Genomic DNA, 19,949 nt, shown 5'->3' on the forward strand with positions numbered 1-19,949 from the left:
CAGTGTAGTGAGCAAGGGCACGAATCTGCAATCCCAGGGGTTGTGTTAGTTTGCACCATGGACTCCAGACACAAATCTTGCTGCTCCTGCTGTTCATGGGAGGGGTTGGGGATTTCTCCCTGAACCACATCCCCAGTGAAAGGAAAACAAATGAGGCTGCAGCTGTGAAAATGGATAAAATGGAGGAGAAGGAGCAAAGAAGGAACTGATGGAATAAATGATAAATAAATAATTTCCTGTCAGTGCAGTCAGACTTGCTGTGGCTGGCTGTTGGTCCCCAAGACACCCTCTTGTTTCAGGTCCCTGGATGAGTTGTGGAACATCTTCCATGCCAATAACTCCAGAAACCTGTCATCTCTAATTTCAATATACCCTTAGAGCAAAATTTCCACAGCAAAATTCCCTCCAGAACATTCCATAAGTGTGGAAAGTGTGGCATGAAACCATCAGGATGAAGGCCAATAGGATTGCCAATTTGTAAAGAAAATTAATTTCAGAAAAATAATAATGAAATTCCTCTGTGAGCTTACTTCCAACAAACTTAAACCTTTAATTTCAGCTCTGTTCAAAGAATGGAAAAGGTGTGAAGTTGCTGCCTGTAGCTGTTTAGAGGACTGGTTATCACAGCAGGAACACGGATATCTCCTTGACTCCTTTAATTTCCCTTCTTTTCCAGGACGACACTGAGCCGTACTTTATTGGAATATTTTGTTTTGAAGCTGGTATCAAAATCATCGCTCTGGGCTTTGTTTTTCACAAAGGCTCTTACCTGCGCAACGGCTGGAACGTGATGGATTTTGTCGTGGTCCTCACAGGGTAAGTGACCTCCTCTCCCCCTGAGCTTAACGGGGCTCTCACCCTGATTTGTGCTCTTTGTTTACTCTGGGTTGGGCTGGGATTGACTGGAGCGGGGTAGCACTAAAATCCTGCAATTCTGGCTGTAGTAAATCCAAGGAACGGCTCTTGTGCTGAATGAGTCACTTGCCAAGCATTTGAACAAACTCAAAAGTGGTTTTGAGGATATTTCTTTGTAGATATTCCAGTGTGTGTCTGATCCAGACACTTCCTGACATTTCTGTGACTTTGCAGGTTCTAATTGCCACTGGTACTTGAACCTGATTTAAATCAATTTATTTTCGGACGTTACAGCATGACTTTAGAAGTCAACATGGAGTGTGCTAACAAATTAAATGCATCCTGGTTTTAAGCTGTTACAGTTCTGAAATCAGCCAAGTTTCTGCAGGAATGAATTTATTCCCCTATAAAATAACTTTTCTCAGAAGAATTCGAGGGTGTTTGAAAAGAATTCAAAATGTCTTATTAAGGGTGGATGTGAAAAGGTTACATGTGCATTTTGTACCCTGCTTTGAGATGATATCACTGATCTCTCCCTTGGAAATGCTGACAATATTTTCCATTATGCATTGCAGCAGTTTCTGTCTATTTATATAAATAGAGGGTGATACTGGTGGATAATGAAAACATAAACATGAACACTCCTAGTCTACAAATTGGGCTTTAAAGCTTCAGAGGAAACGATCCAAAGGTCTGCGTGAGGTCCTGAGCTTGCAGCCTTCATCTTGGAAGGATTTCAGTTCATTTCTCCCCAGAAACTGCAGCCTGGCTCCTGCTATTGATATGCTTCCCATATCCATCCTTTCCCACACCTTGCCTGCCCGTGTGTGTGGTGAACGTGGATATTCCCTGCTCCTGGTGGTGGTGTGGAGTAGGGAAATGCTTGCATACATATACAAATGTATTCATTAGCTACATGATCACTGTAATTCCATTTGCATTCATGGCACCCTGTGATACAGCACTTGAGAGGCCAAAGGGAATTCTTGATGTATTAAGAGGAAGAGAATAAATATTCAGGGCTTGATTCTCCTGCTGCTGGGGCTGGGTATTTAATCAATAGAAACTTCAGTGGAGGCACAAGGAGAATCAGATTTCCATACTTAGAAGCAGGGGGTACCAGGATGAAAAGAGAATTAGCACAGATGCTACAATTATTCTCACTGACGCTCTGTTCTGATTCCTAGTTAGCTGTACACCATTGTTTGTGTTAAAAAAAAATAAAATCGAGGCCCTGATTCTGGGAAGGACATTGGCATTGGCTGAATTTATCCTACAGCAAAGCATTCCACTATATGCTGGAATTCAGCTGACTCCAGTGGTTCTCTACTTAAAGTTCAGGCTGCACAGAAAAGCTTTTCTGAATCCCAGCCATATTGTTTAGGCATGGTTTGAATTCCTTTTATTATTATTTTTCCTCCATAAACACAAGATTCCAGAGTTTGTTGGTTTTATTTTACAACTGAGACATTCCAAGCTTTGCAGCTGAAGTGGCCGCGGGATCCCCCCGGAACGAGCGGCGTCTCCCCGGTGCTGTGGGAGCTGCTTGCAGCACTGTTTGATCCTGGAAAATAATTGTGGAATATCAGCTTGATGAGACAGCTGGAACAAGGACCCCCGGTGCCATCTGCAGCCCCGCGGGTTCCTTTGAAGTGCTATCCTGTTAACGTCACCGCTGCTGTTTCCAATGGTGACACCAACTGGGCCCTGCTGAAATTGTCTCGTACAAGGGCTTCCCACCAGGCAGCAGTGCAGGGGTGGCAAAGGCTGAACTCATCGGCTTCCAGTCCAAGAGTCATCTCCACTGAGGAAATCCAGACCTCTAATCCTTGTAATTCGAGGGCTGGATTTAACAAGGCACTTGAGCTCGTGCCCGATTTTTGGCGTTAGGGGGAAGGTACTGAACATAACAGAGTTACTCATGCTTGGTTTGATGCTTTCCTGAATATTTCTAGCCCAGGTGGAGGGAGCACTGAAAGCTCTGCAGCTTCACACAGGGGGTTAAATTAGTGTTTTCTCTGTAGCCTGGTGTGTTTTGCTCTTCACTGCCCAGATCATGATTAAGTTCTCAGCTCACTCCTGTGTTGCCATGGGGCTGTGCTGGAAACCTGGAGTTCCTCTTCCTTGGGTTTCCTTCAGTGGCCAGAACCCTTTCGTGTGCCCACTGCCTGCATGAGCTCAGGTGAGAGGGGAAACCTGTGCAGAGCTGTTTATTTGAGACAAAATCCTCCTCGTTTCTGCATGAAGATTTCGAAGTCAGCTTGATGAGTGAGAAATTTCCTGCTGACAGACCCGCCAGGGGTGGCTGTAAGGTGGTGACACAAGTGGGACTTTCATTTTCATTTCTGTGGAAGGCAGACTTGGATTAGGGTGTTTCAAAAAATGATCAAGCTGTAATTTATTAGGGAATAATAAAAAAGGACAGTGCTAAGCCAGTACTTAATGTGTTCTTATAAATATAGATGGGTAGGACATCAGTTTTTTGAAATATAATTTTGCTACTCTATCAAAAGCTTTCCTTTGCCATATGTGCAAGATTTCTACTTGAAAATGTTACTTCATGTTTCCCAGGCAGTGCTCAGCTCCCAAGCTCAGTTTTACATTGATCTTCAATATTATAGAGGGATTTTGAGTCGTCTTCTTTTATTTTTTTTATTTCTGTGTAAGCATGAAAGATCATGAAAATGTTCCGTGATACCCCACACAGAGTTGTGTACCTGCTAATCCTGCTGAGTGCTTGTTTTTATTAAGGTAAATGGTGAATGTTAGAAAACCTGATCTCATTTTCAGCTTTTAGCTAAGCACCAGAAAAGCAAAGAGCAGCTCTGCTCTCATTCTCGGTTTCCATAGGAAAAAGGCCAGCCAGAGTCTGGGTGTGCTTTGGAGGAGGCTGTGGGGGAAGGCTCTCTGCATTGATTGAACTTAGCCTTGTGTAAATATTCCAGTGATCATGCAGCAATCCTTCCCACCTGCTTTTTCCAACCTTTTTTTTTTTTTTGGCTACTCAGTGCTTGCACCCTGGAATTATTGATAATTATATTTTTTATCTACTTGCAATGAGGGAGATTTTGTTTGTCAAAAGCAGACAGCAGAACTTGTTAATCAGGAAATACATCAGGGCTGTGTTCCATGCAGCCAGGATCAATATCCTATTGAGCTAAACTCGAGTCTAACAGATAGTGGCCCAAAATGGCTTTGGTTTGTTGTTCCAGAAAACACTCCCTCGCTTTCTTTTCCCAGCAATGCTGTGGTGCCTATTTCTCATTTGCTTCCAAGGAAACCTGTGGATCTGCTCTTAATAAAGGTCTGGGAAAAGAACAGGTTGCTCTCCTTGAAAGATATTGTTACCTCTGCGATTTATTTAGTGATTTCTTGTGATCTCCACCAGTTGTAGATGAGTCTCAATGAACACTGCCCATGCTGGGATGGGCCTGTTGCTGTTGGGGAGAAAACACACATTTTATAGCTCCTGCTCATTTTATTTCCATGTTTCTGTGGGATTGCATTGGCTCCAGTGGCGACACCACCCATTAGCAGCTCTAAATCACACAAAATTGCAGTTTCTCATCCTGGGACTGGATGATCTTAATGCAATTTTTCCAAGGTGGAGGCAAAGGGACTTTCTAACTCTGTTGCTGCTACGTGTTTTAGGTTGAAACTTTTAGAAATCCACAGTTGTTTTGGGAACAAATTTGTCCTGTCCCCAAATTCCTCAGCAGGGCCTGGAGGGTTTAGACCTTTTCCTCTTGGAGTTCATGAGAGATTTTCTCCTGGGTTTTGGATGCAAAGCCTGAAGAACTGTTGGGTTTGCATGGAGCTGGTGTCAAGGCCTGTGTGCTGAGGGGGAGAATGGGGAACAAGGCATGGACAAAATGATATTGATCTTTGATTCCCAAAATTTAGAATTCTAGGGATTTTTAAAGGTTTTTAAACTGTGATGTCCAAGGGGTCTGCCCTCAGTTGTGTTTTGGAGCTTGTTTATACTTCTGGTTTCCCATATCATTGATAATGGGCTGCAGAGTTTAACTCCATACCCAAAGAAAAGAGCTGCTTGTCCCCTTTTCATCACCAGCTACCTGAGATTCCCTTTGGTGCCTTCTAGTAAGGTTTGAAGACGAATTCCTTTTTCTGCATGCCTATGGTTTTATGAAATGCCAGCTTTTCCCCAGTCAGAGATTTATGCTGCCCAACCTCCCTTGACCTGAGGGCTTTTCTGTGCACCACAGGCCTTTGCTGCTGCTCTGGTCCTTTCCCAGTTCTGCCACATCCTCATGGAGTGACCACAACCACATGGTGTTTGTCCAGCACCAAGAGTGGCTAAAGGCTGCTATGAAATAATGGAGTGCTTGACAGGATCGTGCTCTGCCCTTTATGAGCAGAATTAATTTCTTTTGGCTTCCAATCAGCCTGGATTAAACACTCTCGAAGAGTCCTGGTGGCTTCTTGAGCCAGTTGGATCAGCTGCCTGGATCTCTGGGTGGGACTGGCAGAGACAGCGTGTGCCAGGCCCGGAGCTGCCAAATGATGTGCACAAAGTCTCTGCGCGGGTACGGATGTCTCAGGCTGTCTGGAACAAATTACAAAAGCCAGAATTATCTTGATTGTCTGAGAAATGTGCTCCCAGCTCCTGATGCTGCTAATAATTTGGAAGGCAACTCATTTAGTAACAGCATCAAGGCCTGCTCATGCTCGATGTGAGCGTTGCTGGTTACCAGGATCATCCTGCTATGTGGGCAGTGGGAGCTGCTATTCCTGGTGCTGTGTTTGAGGAGCAGCAGCCTTGGATGCAGCGATGAGTGACAGAGTGGGAGGCACAGGAACCACCCAGCCTGGGCTGTGCAGCAGGTTTGGACCTTGGATCTGCCTCTTTCAGGTGGATGTACCTCCCAGACCGGGTGTAGGGGGGAGATGTGACCAGGGAAGTGTTTGAGAAGGAAATGTCTTGGTGAGGGCTGGGATTTCTTAAAGCTGTAAAATACTCATAGAAGCTTTGGCTCCAGCATTTCTTTATCTCCAAGTGCATGTTCCTGTGTTTCAGAAGCCCTTAAATGAGGATGTCTGAGCTCTGGGACTGGCTCTGGTGTACTTTGTGTACAAGGGTGATGAGATGAGAGGAAATGGCTTCAAACAGGAGATGAGATATTAGGAAAAAAAATCCTTCCCTGTGATGGTGAACAGGCCTTGTCAGAGGTTTCCCAGAGAAGCTGTGGCTGCCCCTGGATCCCTGGAAGTGTCCAAAGCCAGGCTGGATGAGGTTGGAGCAGCCTGGGACAGTGGAAGGTGTCTCTGCCTATGGCAGGGGCGGTACTGGTTGAGCTTTAAGGTCCCTCCCAACCCAAACCTTTCTGTGATCCTTTGATTCTATATTCCACCTGCAAATAACCACAGAACTAATTAGAAAAATGAAATTCAAATGAAATCAGCCCCCATGGCTGCCCTGCAGCACCCCTTTAGGTGGTTGCTCAATGCTTTGTTTATCAGCTCTGGGTGTGAAGATGAGGGAATTAAGGGGTCAGAGCAGGGAAGTGCAGATTGCCCTTTGCTTTCCCAATGTGGAAATTTTGGCACTTGTGTGCTAGAAAGCAAAGCAGGGCAACAACAGGAGCTGGGAAAAGGGACATTTTGAGAAGGAACAAGCTCAGTCCTGGTTGGCTGTCACAAGGAAAAGGAGCTGTTTGCTTGGGGTGGTGATGGACTCGGGGCGAGTGCTGTCAGCACCGTGCATGAGTCATGAAAGGAGCAAAGCCTTTATGGATTTTAATGCAGCTGATCCTTGTGTTCAATATCTTTTATGCTCCAGTGATGGATGGACACTTGCTGGCTCAGAGAAGCAAAGGCCTCCTTCTGAAATGAAATCAGATAAAGGTGGACAAGACACAGGGAATTTACCTGTAAGGTGTTACCTGGTGCTCTGGCTGGTGGGTGAGGGCAGCAAGGGAGGAAGCCAGGCACCCAAATTTTTATTTTTGAAGCAGAGACAGTTTGTAACTGGGGGGAGGAGAGTGTGTGAGATCTCAGGTTGAACAGAAATTGTTGAATTCTCTGCCCCTTGGCTCCCTGGGCTCCTGGGGAGCTGCAGAAGCCATTATCTTCAGAGAGAAGGGTTTGGGGGTTCTAAATGTCCCCATTTCCTTTTTTACCCAGTGGGGAGCAGCTTCCTTGGGACTGGAGTTTGTTTTCTCTCTGGGCTTGATTTTCTGAGCGAAGGGGGACCCAGGCCATGCTGAGCCTCTTGCTGTGTTAATTAGGGCTCGTGTCTTTTTTTGTTGCTTGTAGTGGCTTTTCTGCATCGATTTTGGTGGGGGTGGCTGGAGGCAGGTTGAGAGAAGCGGGTGGGTGAGTAAGTGTGTGGCTGGCTGCTAAATCAGGAGACTTTCCTGGGCAGAGGAGGACTCCGGGCTGTGCTTAGAGGAAGGCTGCAGATGGTCCCAGCCCCTCGGAGGACCTGCAGGTGGGGACAGCCCTTCCCTGGCAGAAATTATCCTGCTCTGGCTCTGCTCTTGGGTGGCAAACCAAACGTTTCAGGTCAGAGAACTTCTCAAGGGCAAACAGATAATGAGATTGATGTGCTGCTCTCTTACTTTATTAAAAGGGACTGCGAGGTATCGAATACCTGGGATGAGAAGTGATAATGATGGAACAGCACAAGGAGCTTGCAAGTTGAGGCACAAACAACCTCCTTTCTATTAAAGAGAGAGGAAACAAAACCATCCAGGTTTCCATCTCATATCCATTTCTACATTTTGTGCTTCCTGGAAGCTTTGTGCTCACAAAGAGGGGCAGCCAGATAATATTTATGGGTGTTCACCTCTCCCTGAAGCTGGGCAGCTATCAAGTAGAAGTGACCATCCCAAGTGAAGGCAAGGGTTGCTTCTCATGGCAGCCAGGGCTTTACCAAAGGCAGGCAGGATCATTAGTCCAGAGTCCAGACAGTATTTTTAGCTTTTTATGGCTCTCAAAGGCAGGTGGGTGGCAGGGAAATATTGTCTCTTGTGAGGGAAGCAGCTGCACAGGCAATTGTAGAGCCTGCAGGTGGGAAGAGGACTCTGGACCTGCTCCTAATATGTGATCCTGCCCTGGCAACCATGTCCTGTGGGCACCCAGAGGTGGAAAACATTGGTAGCTGCTCTTGGAGCTGGGTGTGGATACTGGGAATTCAACCCCAAACCAGCGAATCAAACTGCAGCTCCCAAGAGCTTCAATTTCTTATTTTTAATGCTCCCTAGTTTAAAAACAAACAAACAAGCAAAAAAATCACCAAGCCCAAAATACCCAAGTGCTGTGTGTGGTGTTGAGTGCTGTCCCATAATTAGATGAGGAGGAGGGTGCAGGTTACCTCAGACTCCTGTTTCTCAAATGGTGCTTCTGCTGCTGTGTCCCAGTTCCAAGGGAGCAGCTTTGGATGGCAAAGTGCCTGCTCATCTGAGAGGAGAAGAACCTGCCTGTGACTGTGGAAAAGGGTGAGGATGTGGAAAATTAGCCTGGTTTTAGCTGTGATCTAAGCCTGAGTGCCAGCAGTGAGTCTGCACACATGTCCTTGGATCCACATCTCACCCCAAAGGCTTTGCGTGCTCTCAGACAATTCCCTTTCTCAGGGCTCTCTGAAAACATCAAGGAAACTTGGATTTAGAAAACTTGGATTTGGAAAACTGATTTTCCATTCTGTTCTTGCTGAACCACCAAAGAGGCATGGAGGATGTTCTGGCCAGGGCCAGGCTTCCATGCTGGAAACTGGAGCCAGAGGATGTGTGAATTCCAGGTCAAGCCACATCCAGGATCAGCCCCTGGAGGTGCTTTTCCACACAATTCCACAAGATTTTTTTGCTTAACTTCAGCTCTCTTGCATCTTCTCTGTGCTGAAGGGTCTGATGGGGTTGGGACAGAGGAAGGGATCCCATGTGAATGAGGCTGCAGGATGACTCCTCTGGATGAACTCCTGACTGTGGGAAGGCCACTCTCTACCCTGGGCAAGCCCAGCAGCCCAGGCTGAGAAAGTCCTGCCTCCTGTGGCACACACCAAACCTGTGGGGTGAGCTTAGAGGCTTTGGAAAATTCCCTGATCCTCACAGGGGCCACCTAAACAATACACAGGAGAAACCTTTCCCTCCTGGCATGGTCAGCATCAGCTAAATCCATATCTGACACAGTTGTGTCTCCTCCCTCCTCCATCTCCCCATATTGTGGTGGCCAGAAAAGTCACCTGGGGTGGGTTTTGGATTGATAAATGCAACAAACTCATTTGCTCAGTGATGCCAGGGTGGAGCATTCAGGAAACAGGTCAGGCTTTTCTGGTGGATATTCTTATTCTGTCAGTGCTAGAGTTGTCTTGGTTTCCGAGCTGGCTGCAGGGCTGGGTGTGTTTGTGTAGGTGATTCTCGTGATCAGCTGCAGAATTTTAAAAGCCTCCCTCAGGAGCAAGAAGTTCAGGTCACTCCTGAGTTAAACCCAATTTTAGACAATAATGGGTTTAGCTCTTGGCTCAGTTCAAGTCAGTTCAGGCTGGGCTGGGTGAGATTTAAGCAAAGAAAGGATCAGGAGTAGAGACTGGAGCAGTGCTGGGCTTCCCTGGGAATAGAAATTGTTCCTGGGGCTCTCCAAAGAGAGGAGGGCTGCTCTCAGTCAGGAATCTGTGAGCAGAAGGTTGTTCTTTAGGGAAGTTTCTGAAGAGGGGTTGAAGCTCACTCCCCTCCTTTGCCTCATTACACAAATTCCCTGTAGGGCTCTGCACAACTGGAAGGTCCCAGAGTCACACTGAGGCTTTAGAAGCAAGCTGATGGTCCATGGGACGATGCAGAAATATAGAAGTGAAGGACAAAAACGAGTGCTTGGAGAAGACTGAGACTTTTTCAGCTATAAAATGTTCCTGTGCTGAAGATCTCCGATAATCAGAAATACTTGGTTGGATGTAGCTTGCTTCTGGTTCAAAAAGGACTTAATAGAACTTAAATTGGGGCTCTCAGCTTATTTTCCAATTAAAAAGAACTAAAAAAAGGAAGACAGTTCAATCTTTCAGCCTTTTGGCTCAGTTTTCCCTTCCCAAACACCCTGAACCAGCATCCTTAAATAAAGTTTGGGCATGGGAGCTTAGGATGAAGGCTGAAAAATGATTAAAGTGTTGAAGAAATGTCCATTTAAGGAGAAGTGAAAAGGCTGAGACAGTTAAAATTAAGAGCAAAGTCTCATAAGGGTGAGATAGATAAAGAAAAGCAGAGAGAAAATCATGTTTCCCTGTCTATTTTGGTAGGACTCAAAAAACATCAATGATGAAAATGAAGTTTTAGAACTTCTTCACTAATGGAAATGTAATTAACTCATGGAAATCATCACAAGCATTTGCTGGTTTGGGTCTTGAGACCAAAGTAGCCTTGAGATCATCTTCAGATCCACCAGAAGGGAAATGGTTTTTTCTGAAGGGGGATGATTAGGCCTTTCCCTGGTGCTCCCTGGAATAAGTTAGGTGGAAATGTGAACAGGCTGTTTCATAATTGTCCTTTCCTTTATCTTGTAATTTCTTCTGAATCCTGTGGAGCCACGGCTCGGGAGCAGGATCCAGCCTGTTCCAGCCTGACCTGGGAATATGACTTTGCCCGTTTAGACACGAAACAATATCCATAGGAGTGCTGTTATTTCATCCCTTCATGTCTGATTTAAAGATCAAACATCTCCCTGCTACAGCTCAGAGAGAAACTTCAATGCTCCAGAGCTGGATGTGCCATCCAACCCCGTGAGCCTCAGCTGTGGGAAAAGATCTGGGGTTGAAAATTGTCACTCATTTAAAATGAATCCCAGGTGGTTTCTGGTAATGTGGATGGCACTGTGATAAAGGGGGTTTGGTTTAGGTGAGGAGGGAGGTCTGGCAGGCTCAGACCTGGTGCGGCAGGGGTGTCACTGCTCCCTTTCCATGGTGGAACATCTCCTTGACCTTACTTTGGGAGAATTTCAGCCATAGCCTCCCGACTTTGCAGGATCTGGAACACAGGAGAAGATTCTGGCAGGTGAAATTATCTAATCAGGGGGTGGCCCTGTCCTCAATGAGGCTTCAGTCAGAGCGGAGAGCTCGTCCAGCTGCCACAAGTCAGGCATGAAAGCTCTCCTGCTGGGGAGGAGCATTAACAAACCTCCCTCCCAGTGCCAAAGACAAATCTCTGCTGCTTTTCTGGCCCCCAGTGCTGGGAGCAGGGTGGCAGCCAAAGGCTGTGGGAGGTTGCAGGGAGTTATTTCCACACTGGGAAAGGATCTGCACTCTTGGCTGCTGGGGGGTAGGTTAGACCTTTCCTGAGGGTCATTAGAAACAGGCCTGGAGAAAAGATGAGGTGAAGTCTTGGCTTGATGAAGACATGGATTGCTGAATCCTGGCTGCAGGATGAAGACTGAACTCCAGAAAACTCCTCACATTTCTTTATAATCCCATTATTTTCAGAAGTTCATATCCATGTGCTCCAAGTAAGTGATGCTGTATCTGTTCAAAACCATTTAGCTGATAACATGAACAACCTCATCACAGATCTCTGCAGCTTATCTCTGCTCTGAGAAATGTGCTGAAATGAAACATTTTACATTTCTTGCCTTCTGATGTCAAATCTCAGCTGTATTTACCCACTTCCTGGGCAGAAGTATTCCAAATTCCTGAAGTTTTGTGGCCAAAATTACCTCCTTGGCTGGCTGGATGAATCCTGAGCTTCTTTAAATTTCTTGTTCTGTAATAATCAATAAAACACTAAAATTGGATAGGTAGAATAAAAGAGGATTTAGAAATGCTTGACTTGGTTACCAGTTGTACAGACAGGACCATCCCAAGCCTGTTTTTAAAAAACACTTGATTTTTTTCACTCTCTGGTTACAACTTTAAAGCCAGTTATAACAGATACAAAATGATGGTAAACCCTGCTTTTCACAAAGGGTGAAGAGGAAGCTTGGCATGATCCAATTTTTTGTTTTAAACATGAAAGAACAGGAGAGTATGGGAGCAGTTAATGCTGTGTCTGAGGCAGATCCAGGACAATGAAGTTCTGGTTCTCTTCTGGAGCACACTGGGCAGTGGATAGGATTTTGAGTATTCTGTTTTTCTCTTCTGCTCATGTCATTGGCTAATAAGGGATTTTAGGCCGTTTCTTTTCCCTTTGTTTCTACATTCCCACCTCTTTAAAATGAAGGCAGTGCTGGTTCCTGACTTGTAGGTACTGGTGAAGGAGGCTGGCTGTCAGCACTGAAAAGTAGTGAGTTTCAAATGTCTCAAAAGAAGTAAAAATAAGCCTTTAAAAATGTTGAAATGAAGTGTGGGGAACTTGAATCAGAAGTAAAAGAGATGGTAACAGCATCATCTTCTAGAAATCATCAGCTAGAAATCTTCTAGCTGCTCAGTCACAGTGAGTGGGAGACTCTTGCACGGAGCTCAGCGTTCGTGTTCCACGGGGAATGTGTTAAATCCACGGCGTGGCACACACAGAACTGCAGCTGTGGGTGTCTGCCAGAGCTCAGCCCGAGGCAGGATTGGACCTTTGGGGGAGGTGGCATGCTCTGAGTCAAAATGTCCACGAGTGTTGTCACTGACTTGTGGTGAGAAAACGAGGGGCTCCACCTTGGATGGAGAGAGGAAAAGTCAGTGCTCAGGATCATGTCCTGGCTTTGAAATGCTGGAATCCTGGGTTGATTTTCAAAAGCTGTGGTTCATGAATGGCAGGGAGAAGTTGGGAGTGTTTTCCTGGTGCCTCTTTCTGCAGAAGGATGGGGCTGTAAATGTTTCCTGCAGCAGAAGCCTCCCCAGGGTTCCAGCAGCTGAAGCCACAGCTGTGACCTCGGGCCAGGTTCAGATCTTTGGGTTTCAAAGGCCACATCTGAGCAATCAGCTGAGGCCTGCTTGGCATGAAGGTGCCTAGGAGACAAAAGCAAACAAAATTTGTATTTGTTTTTTTCATTTTTAAAACCTGGCAGCCCTCCAACTCATCAAACAGCGCTTCTGCTTCTGATCCCTCTAGGGCTGCCCTCTGATCTGGCTTGTGTGGCAAGGATGAGAAACCCTTTCCTTGTAACAACAAACCTCTGGTGTCCCTCTGTGAGGGCTGGAAAATGCAGAATTAGTGTTCCTTTTCCTCAAATCAACCTTCTTGTCCATTAGCAGGAATGGAATAGCCCCCCTGCATCTTTGGAAACCTTTGTTCCACAGGAGGAAGGTTTGGGTGAGGCTTAATTTCCATCTAATAGCCTGTTAAAATCTTCACATGGTTTCTTGGAGAATGCCATTAAGAATCAATTACATTAATGGGGCTCAGTTGGAGCTGTGCTGAAATATGGATGGGATCAAGGAAAGTGACTTTGCAAAACAGGGTCCTTGGTGCTGCAGCCATTTATTCCTCTTGATCTCCCCAGTCTTCTGTGTGGACCAAACCTGCTCTTGGATGTTGTCAGCTCTGCAGAAGCTGAGCTTGTTCAGGGACAAGGGGTCAGTGTCATTGACTGTGGTGTAAAGCCACTGTCAGGGGGGTTAGGGGGGAGTAATTCCCTTGCCCTGGTGGAGATGGTGTTGGACTGCTCAGTTAAAATCACCCGGCAGCACCAGGAGATCCTCCAGGCCTTGTTCATCCAACTGCAGAGCCTGATCTGACACCTTAGAGGTGTCTGGGACTGTGCTGCTGACACTGCAGAGTGTCCATGAGCTTATCATGTGACAAAAGGCCTGGAGATATGAGAGCATGGAGAGAAAGAACTTTCTGTCCATGGCTGCTAGGCTGTTAAACTGATTATAATGTGGGTTGTGAAAGAGGATCCTTATCCATGGAAAGAAGAGGGTGACAGAGAGAAGCTGCATGTCCTTGCAGGAGAGGTGCATGGAAAGGTGAATCCTGTTGTGAGACTGCTCAGGACCTTGCATAAAGTGGAACTGAGAGGTCACTGTCCACTGAGAGGTCACTGTCCACTGCCCCTTCCATGGGGTGGGATTTAATGGGTGTCCCACTGCTCAGGGCTGTGCTGCAGGGGCAGAGCCATTGCCTCCCCACACAGCTGGTGCTGGGCAGTGGTGGCACTGCTTTGGTCCTGCTGCTGGTGTAGGAAGCATGACTGGAGCTGGGATTGCAGTGAATGTGCTGGGAAAGCTCCACCTGAATCGTCAGGGTGTTGGGATGAGGGATTCAGGCAGGGTTGGGAAGGAGCCTGCAGTGGCCACAGTGACTCAGGGTGAAGAAAGCTAAAGACAGGGACAGAGACAAAGCCTTGGTGTTGTCTGTTGTGTACTTTCCATTGTACTTTGAGTCTCTTGGACTGTTTTTTTTTTGCAGGAATGTTTGTAGAAAGGGCACTGTGGAATCCAGCTGCCTCATGCCAGTGTTTCCAAATGCTGCGTGAGCATCTCAGGTGCAGGCGAGGGGCCTGAGGGACTGAGCCACAAGGCAGACCCCTGTGGTGTTTGCATCCAAGTGCCAGGCAGTGCATGGGTGTCTGTGAGGTGCAGGGAAAGCCACAAGTGTTGGGTGCTGCCTCTTGTCCATGAGAAATTTATGATTTACAGGAGCTCATCTGTTGCAATGTATTTGCAAGGGTTAGGCCATAGTGGGCACCAGCCAGCCTGCTTCTAAGTTTGTTATCAAAGCCTCAGGAATTCGTCAAGGCTACTGGAACATAAGTTGTGCTAAATTAAGAAAGAAGAGGCTGAAAAACTGAATACCATGCAGCAAGAACTGGATAACAGAGGGCTATGAAACATCTGGACTGTAACCAATCACATACTCTGGGAAATTAAGGCAGAAAACAAGTGAACAAGACAAAGGCACCAATCAAGAAGTGTGTCCTTAGTAGTTTGTAGAATCTATACAATTGTGTGTAAGGTAAACAGTAAATGACTTCTGCTTGTCCATATTGGTCAGTTGTCCAGAAGTCCTGGATTTCCCACAACACTCATCATCCCCAGACTCATGAGCTCATACCTAGGTTTGTTTTCCTTTTTACAAATGAGGGGCTTGAGTAAAACCAAAGCAAACAAAATCTTTAGAAGATTTAAAGTAGAGGTGGGATGAACATCTCCCTGGTTCGAGTAAAACCAAAACAAAAAATATCTTTAGAAGATTTAAAGTAGAAGTGGGGTGAGCATTGCCCTGGTTCTCCTGCGTGTCTTGGCTGAAGGACTCGAGCTGCAGCTGAAGAGAATCCCTGCTGCCGGAGCCAAGGCACTGACACAGGTGACAGGTACGAAATTGCTGAGCTGGAACCCTTCAGCGGAGCTGCACCCCCAGCAAGGGCTCCACTGGGTGTCTGACCACCCTGAACAGCCCAGGGCTGGCATCCCAGCTGGCACCGGAGCTCCCGGGGCTGCCCGCCCTGCCTTGGCTCTGCTGCCCTATGGAATGGTCAGGGCTGGGCGCACGCCCGGAGCTGCAGACCCCGCGAAGGTGACTCCATGGAAATGACTCTTGGGATGCCCGGGTTGTGTTTGGAGTTGGAGGCTGGAGAGATGGGCCTTTCCTGGAGCTCCTGTTAGGGAACCAGCTCCTGTGTGCAGCCTGTGCTGGATGCAGAGCCTGTCTCCCCGAGCTCTCATTAAATCCAGCAGAACCAAACCTGCCTCTTGCCACTTCCCACCACACCCGGCCCGAGCTGAGCGTGTGGGGAGGATCCTTAAACTCCGAGCTCAGGCTCGGCGTAACCTTGGAGCACAGTGATGGGAAGGGCGTTGCTGGAGACCAGCCCCAGCCAGACTTTACAGTGCCTCGTTCTTGGAAACGAGCTGTGTTTCAGGCAAATATCCGGGAGCTGGGGATTTTTTTAGCCTGTCTCTTGCTGTTCATTTTCTCCCTGGCACTGGGACGGCAATTCCAGGAACCCTGGCTATACTTGAAAGCGCCTCTCAGACAGGATAAAAGTAATTAAACCTCTCATCTTTCTCTCTCTCTCTCTCTCTCTCTCTTTTTTTTTTTTTTTTTTACTTATTGTAGTTTTTCAAATGTGGCTTTAGGATGGGGACAAAATGCACAGGCTGAGCTCTGCCAGCCTGGAGCAGGTGAATGGGAGGATGAGGAGGCTCCTCCCTGAAAGGCTCCAGAGCTGCTCCTGGAGGAAGCAGAGATGGTTGGCTGCTGCCAGGTGCAGCCTTTCTTACACTTCCCCTCTCCTCCCCACGTAATTAACTCGTTAAATTTAGCTGTCTGAGAGGTATGGAAATGCATGTGGTGCAACTGCTTCGGCTGTGCAAATAACCGTGATTTCAGCTTCCGTGAAAAATCAAGGGAATTGTTTCATGCCATGCAGAAGCACTGAAAGAACTGAAATTCATAAGAAAAGCAGATTAAAAAGGCAAGAAAATTGGGGAAAATGAGGAGTAATGTTTTTGTCTAATCTGGATTATGATGATTTCGAGCTTTTAATGTTCTCAATTTTAATTTTTTAACTTCAATTTTATTTGGGAAATTAAACTGTGACATCCTTTTAAGTAGAAAAGACCAGACTCTAAAGGTTTTGATTTAACAGTGTTGGCACACAAAATGTTCTCCATGCTGCCTTTCTTCATGGAAAGGTTTTGGCAAACTTGGCTTGAGTTACTGAAGTGTTGTGGTTGACCAAAATCCAGGGGGAATGTGTGGGGGGAATTCAATAAAAACTGTTCAGCAAAAAGTTTCTCTCCTGCTGCTGTGCTACTCAATCTCTGTGCAGATGGAGCCAGCTGAGAGCCAGAGCATCCTTAAAAATGCACTTTTTGGATGAAATGTTTTCTCTGTTAATAGCTCTTCCTGATTGCTCTGTGCTTACCCATGTGGAGGGATGGCCCAGCCTGCAGAAACTGAATTTGAACTTACCTAGGTTAATTTTAGGGTTGCATCCCAAAGTTGTGGTCACCGGAGGTTTTTTGATCTATCACAGAAATATTTAGGTTGGAAAACACCTGTGAGATTATCAAATCCAACCTGTGACTGACCACCTGCTTGTCACCCAGCCCAGAGCACTCAGTGCCACATCCAGCTGTTCTTTGGACACCTCCAGGGACGGGGACCCCACCACCTCTCTGGACAGCCCTATCCAATACTTAATCATCCTTTCTGTGAAGAAATTCCTGCCAATGTCCAACCTAAACCTCCTCTGGCCCAGCCTGAGCCGTTCCCTCTCCTCCTGTCCCTGTTCCCTGGAGCACAGCCCGACCCCCCGGCTGTTCCCTCCTGTCAGGAGCTGTGCAGAGCCACAAGATCCCCCTGAGCCTCCTTTTCTCCAGGCTGAGCCCCTTCCCAGCTCCCTCAGCCCCTCCTGGTGCTCCAGCCCCTTCCCTGGACATGCTCCAGCCCCTCAGTGCCCTTCTTGCAGTGAGGGGCCCAAAACTGGAAACAGCACCGGAGTGCTGGGTCCAGGGGGATTTTTCTGGGTTTCCACCTGCTGAGGAGCTGGGCTGCTCTGCCCTGCCCACCCCTGATGGAAAGCCCTTGGCTGTGCTCGTTGTGGAGAGGGTGAGAGGCTGGTGATGGAGCACAGGGAGCAGCTGAGGGCAGCTCAGGTGGGACGGGCCTGGCTCATCCTGTGCTCCCGGGGTGCTCGTGGTCTCCTCATGCTGTCAAACATTAACCTGCCCCTCCACACACAGCTGTCCCCAGCCTTCACCACCTGTGCATGCAGCACACACCTGATGGGTCCTGTGCCAGCTCTGTTTGCTCTCAGGGTCAGCTCCTGTGGGTACAGCACACGGGGAGGAAGGCTCCAGGTCTGCCTCATCCCGAGCATGGATGGCAGGAGATGACCTTCCTGGGTGCACAGAAATGCTCAGTGGGGATAATTCTGGAGCAGGGACACCCCACCAGGCACCTGCTCCATCCCCAGAGTATTTTTTTCAGGTGTAAAGCAGACTGGGTGCCCCAAACCCATTTTCTGCTCAGCAGTTTGTTGGCAGTGGGGCAATGTTGGCATTAACCTGCCTGGCTCTCTTTGGTCACCCCCACATTCTCCACTGGGCTCCAGCTTTGTTTGAGGGAGCAGAAGGGATTGTTCTAATCTCATTTTCCATCTTTATTGTTCAGTGCACAGCCCTAAGTCTTATTTACAGGCTTATTCAAACCATGGGCTGAACATGGGAATTTTCATTTCCTTCCAGACCTCTTTTTTATGGACCTCATTGCCACAGTCTGAGAGCTGCACACCAACATTAACTCACTTTCACAACACCCCTGTGAGATAGGCTTGATGTTTCCTATTTTATGGTGCAAAGGGAGGTATAGGAATATCAAAGACAAAAGTAACCATTAATTTTCACTTAATACCCTCAAAACCTGTTTTTGGGAATAGCAATAGGCTCATTTCTCCTGCATGGGCTCATTCCCTGACAAGTTTTAGGGCACCAATCCCAATGGAAAGATTTCTAGGGCTTCTCATGAACTCACACCAGAGTTTTCTTATGGTTTTCCTTGATTTAGGGCTCAGACAGCACCTGGAAAACTCCATCTAAAGGTAGAAAGCCATAAGCAATAAAATAAGGTGGGAGTGTGTAGCTTTAAGCCTGTTGGTAACTTCATGTGTTTCTTGTCTCATGATGCACACTGGAAATAAAAATCCTACAGGTGATGGTGGCAAAGAACATCCTAGTGGACATTTTAGCTTAAAGTTGGCAGTTCATGCAACTTGTACTGAATGTGAAACCTTCCTCCACCCATCCCATCCCATCACTGAGCCCTCTTTGCCATGTCCAAAGTGGTTTCTGAAGTTGCTGCTGGTGGAGCTCTGCTGTGGAGGAACAAATTTTGTGGCATTATTTCTTCCCTTGGTATATCTGTGCTTTAGGAGGAAAATGTCCAAGAATAATTGAGATGAATCAGGTTTCTATATGTGGCTTTTTTGAATATTTAACATCTTAGATCTTGTGAAGCAAAAGGGGCAAGGAACTTATGCTGTCTATTTTTAGGCTGGGGAGTGGATGAAGCTGCTGGCCTAGATCCTGAACTCCTTCCAGGAGGAACAGGGCAAAAAACAACCACAAACTGAGCCAGTCTTTGTGTAATGGGCAGGATTTCTCGTGTTTATTTGAGCTGACAAAAACCACTTGGTTTTCATGTTCAGTTGTTTTGAGTTGTGGAAGGAAAAAGTAAAAAAGGGATAATGAGAACTTTGAATGAAACTTTTCCCTCTCTGGTTTTATTTCAGTTGTCCAAGCTGAGAATTGTCTAAATACTTGAAAAGGATGGAAGTCCTTTAGTAAGGGAATAAAGTAAAGGAAGACTTTCTCTGTCTCCACATTTTCCCCCATTCCACACTGGGGTTATAACTTGCTCAGGAGCTACTCCAGTGTTTTGCTTTTCCCAGCTGCCACAATATGGGAATTTTGGGAGTTTTGAGGGTTCTTCCTCTTTCCCTCCTCTTCCCTGTGCCACTCCTGATGCTTTGCACTGGTTCCAGTGAAAATTCACCTTAACTACTGACCTGCTGTCAGAAATTTGGCTGGGTTTAAACAGCCCCCAGATAAATCTCAAATTACAGACTGGGGAAAGGTCTGTGTTTGCAGTGCATTTCTTACTGAGAGATATTGCTGTTACTTTAAAATTAAAAATAAGAGCAAGATATACTGAAAAAATAGAAATAAGTGGGGTGAAAAACTGCTCTTCAGCTGAGACTGAGAATGGAAAATTTCTACCCAAAAGAAGAGTATTTCTGGAAATGACAACTCAATGGAAACAGTTCTCTAATGCATTCACTGTTAAGTGAACATTATTTATATTGCAGGAGAGAAACACAATGTGGCAGAAGTTATTTGGCTGAAAAAAAAAAATAGAAAATCCATGAGCAGACATTCATCATTTGCAAGTAGGGAGCCTGGGATACAGATGAGCTAAAGGATGAAGACTCCAGACTCTTGCTCTTGTAATTTGCATTTTGTTGGTATATATAAAATGAAATGAGGTTTATATTTGTTTCAAGCAGAAGTGCTTAGCAGGCATAGGAAAAGCTGTCTGCAACATTAAGCATATATTCCAAGTTTTCTTGGAACGAGATCATTAGGAGGAAATAGCTACTCTTTTTCTATTCTTGCTGAGGTAGGATCATGTTCTCTACATTGTTTAATAGCAAGTCTAATGCTACTTTTGAGACTCCTTTTTGGAGAGGCAGCACATTCTCAGCCATGTGATCCTGCAATCTGC

General features: G+C 46.4%; 1 protein-coding gene across 14 annotated transcripts in view; it reads left to right on the forward strand.

Annotated features, from left to right (window-relative positions):
- Nucleotides 1-19,949, forward strand: part of CACNA1B (calcium voltage-gated channel subunit alpha1 B) — a 298,893-nt gene that overhangs the window by 10,703 nt on the left and 268,241 nt on the right. For all 14 annotated transcript variants that reach the window (XM_064393626.1, XM_064393612.1, XM_064393613.1 and 11 more), the window contains one exon: nucleotides 677-816. In XM_064393626.1, the coding sequence (XP_064249696.1) occupies nucleotides 677-816 (140 nt within the window). The remainder of the gene's footprint in view (nucleotides 1-676; nucleotides 817-19,949) is intronic.

The sequence above is a fragment of the Passer domesticus genome, chromosome 18, assembly GCF_036417665.1.
Source record: "Passer domesticus isolate bPasDom1 chromosome 18, bPasDom1.hap1, whole genome shotgun sequence".
NCBI classification, from domain to species: Eukaryota; Metazoa; Chordata; class Aves; order Passeriformes; family Passeridae; genus Passer; species Passer domesticus.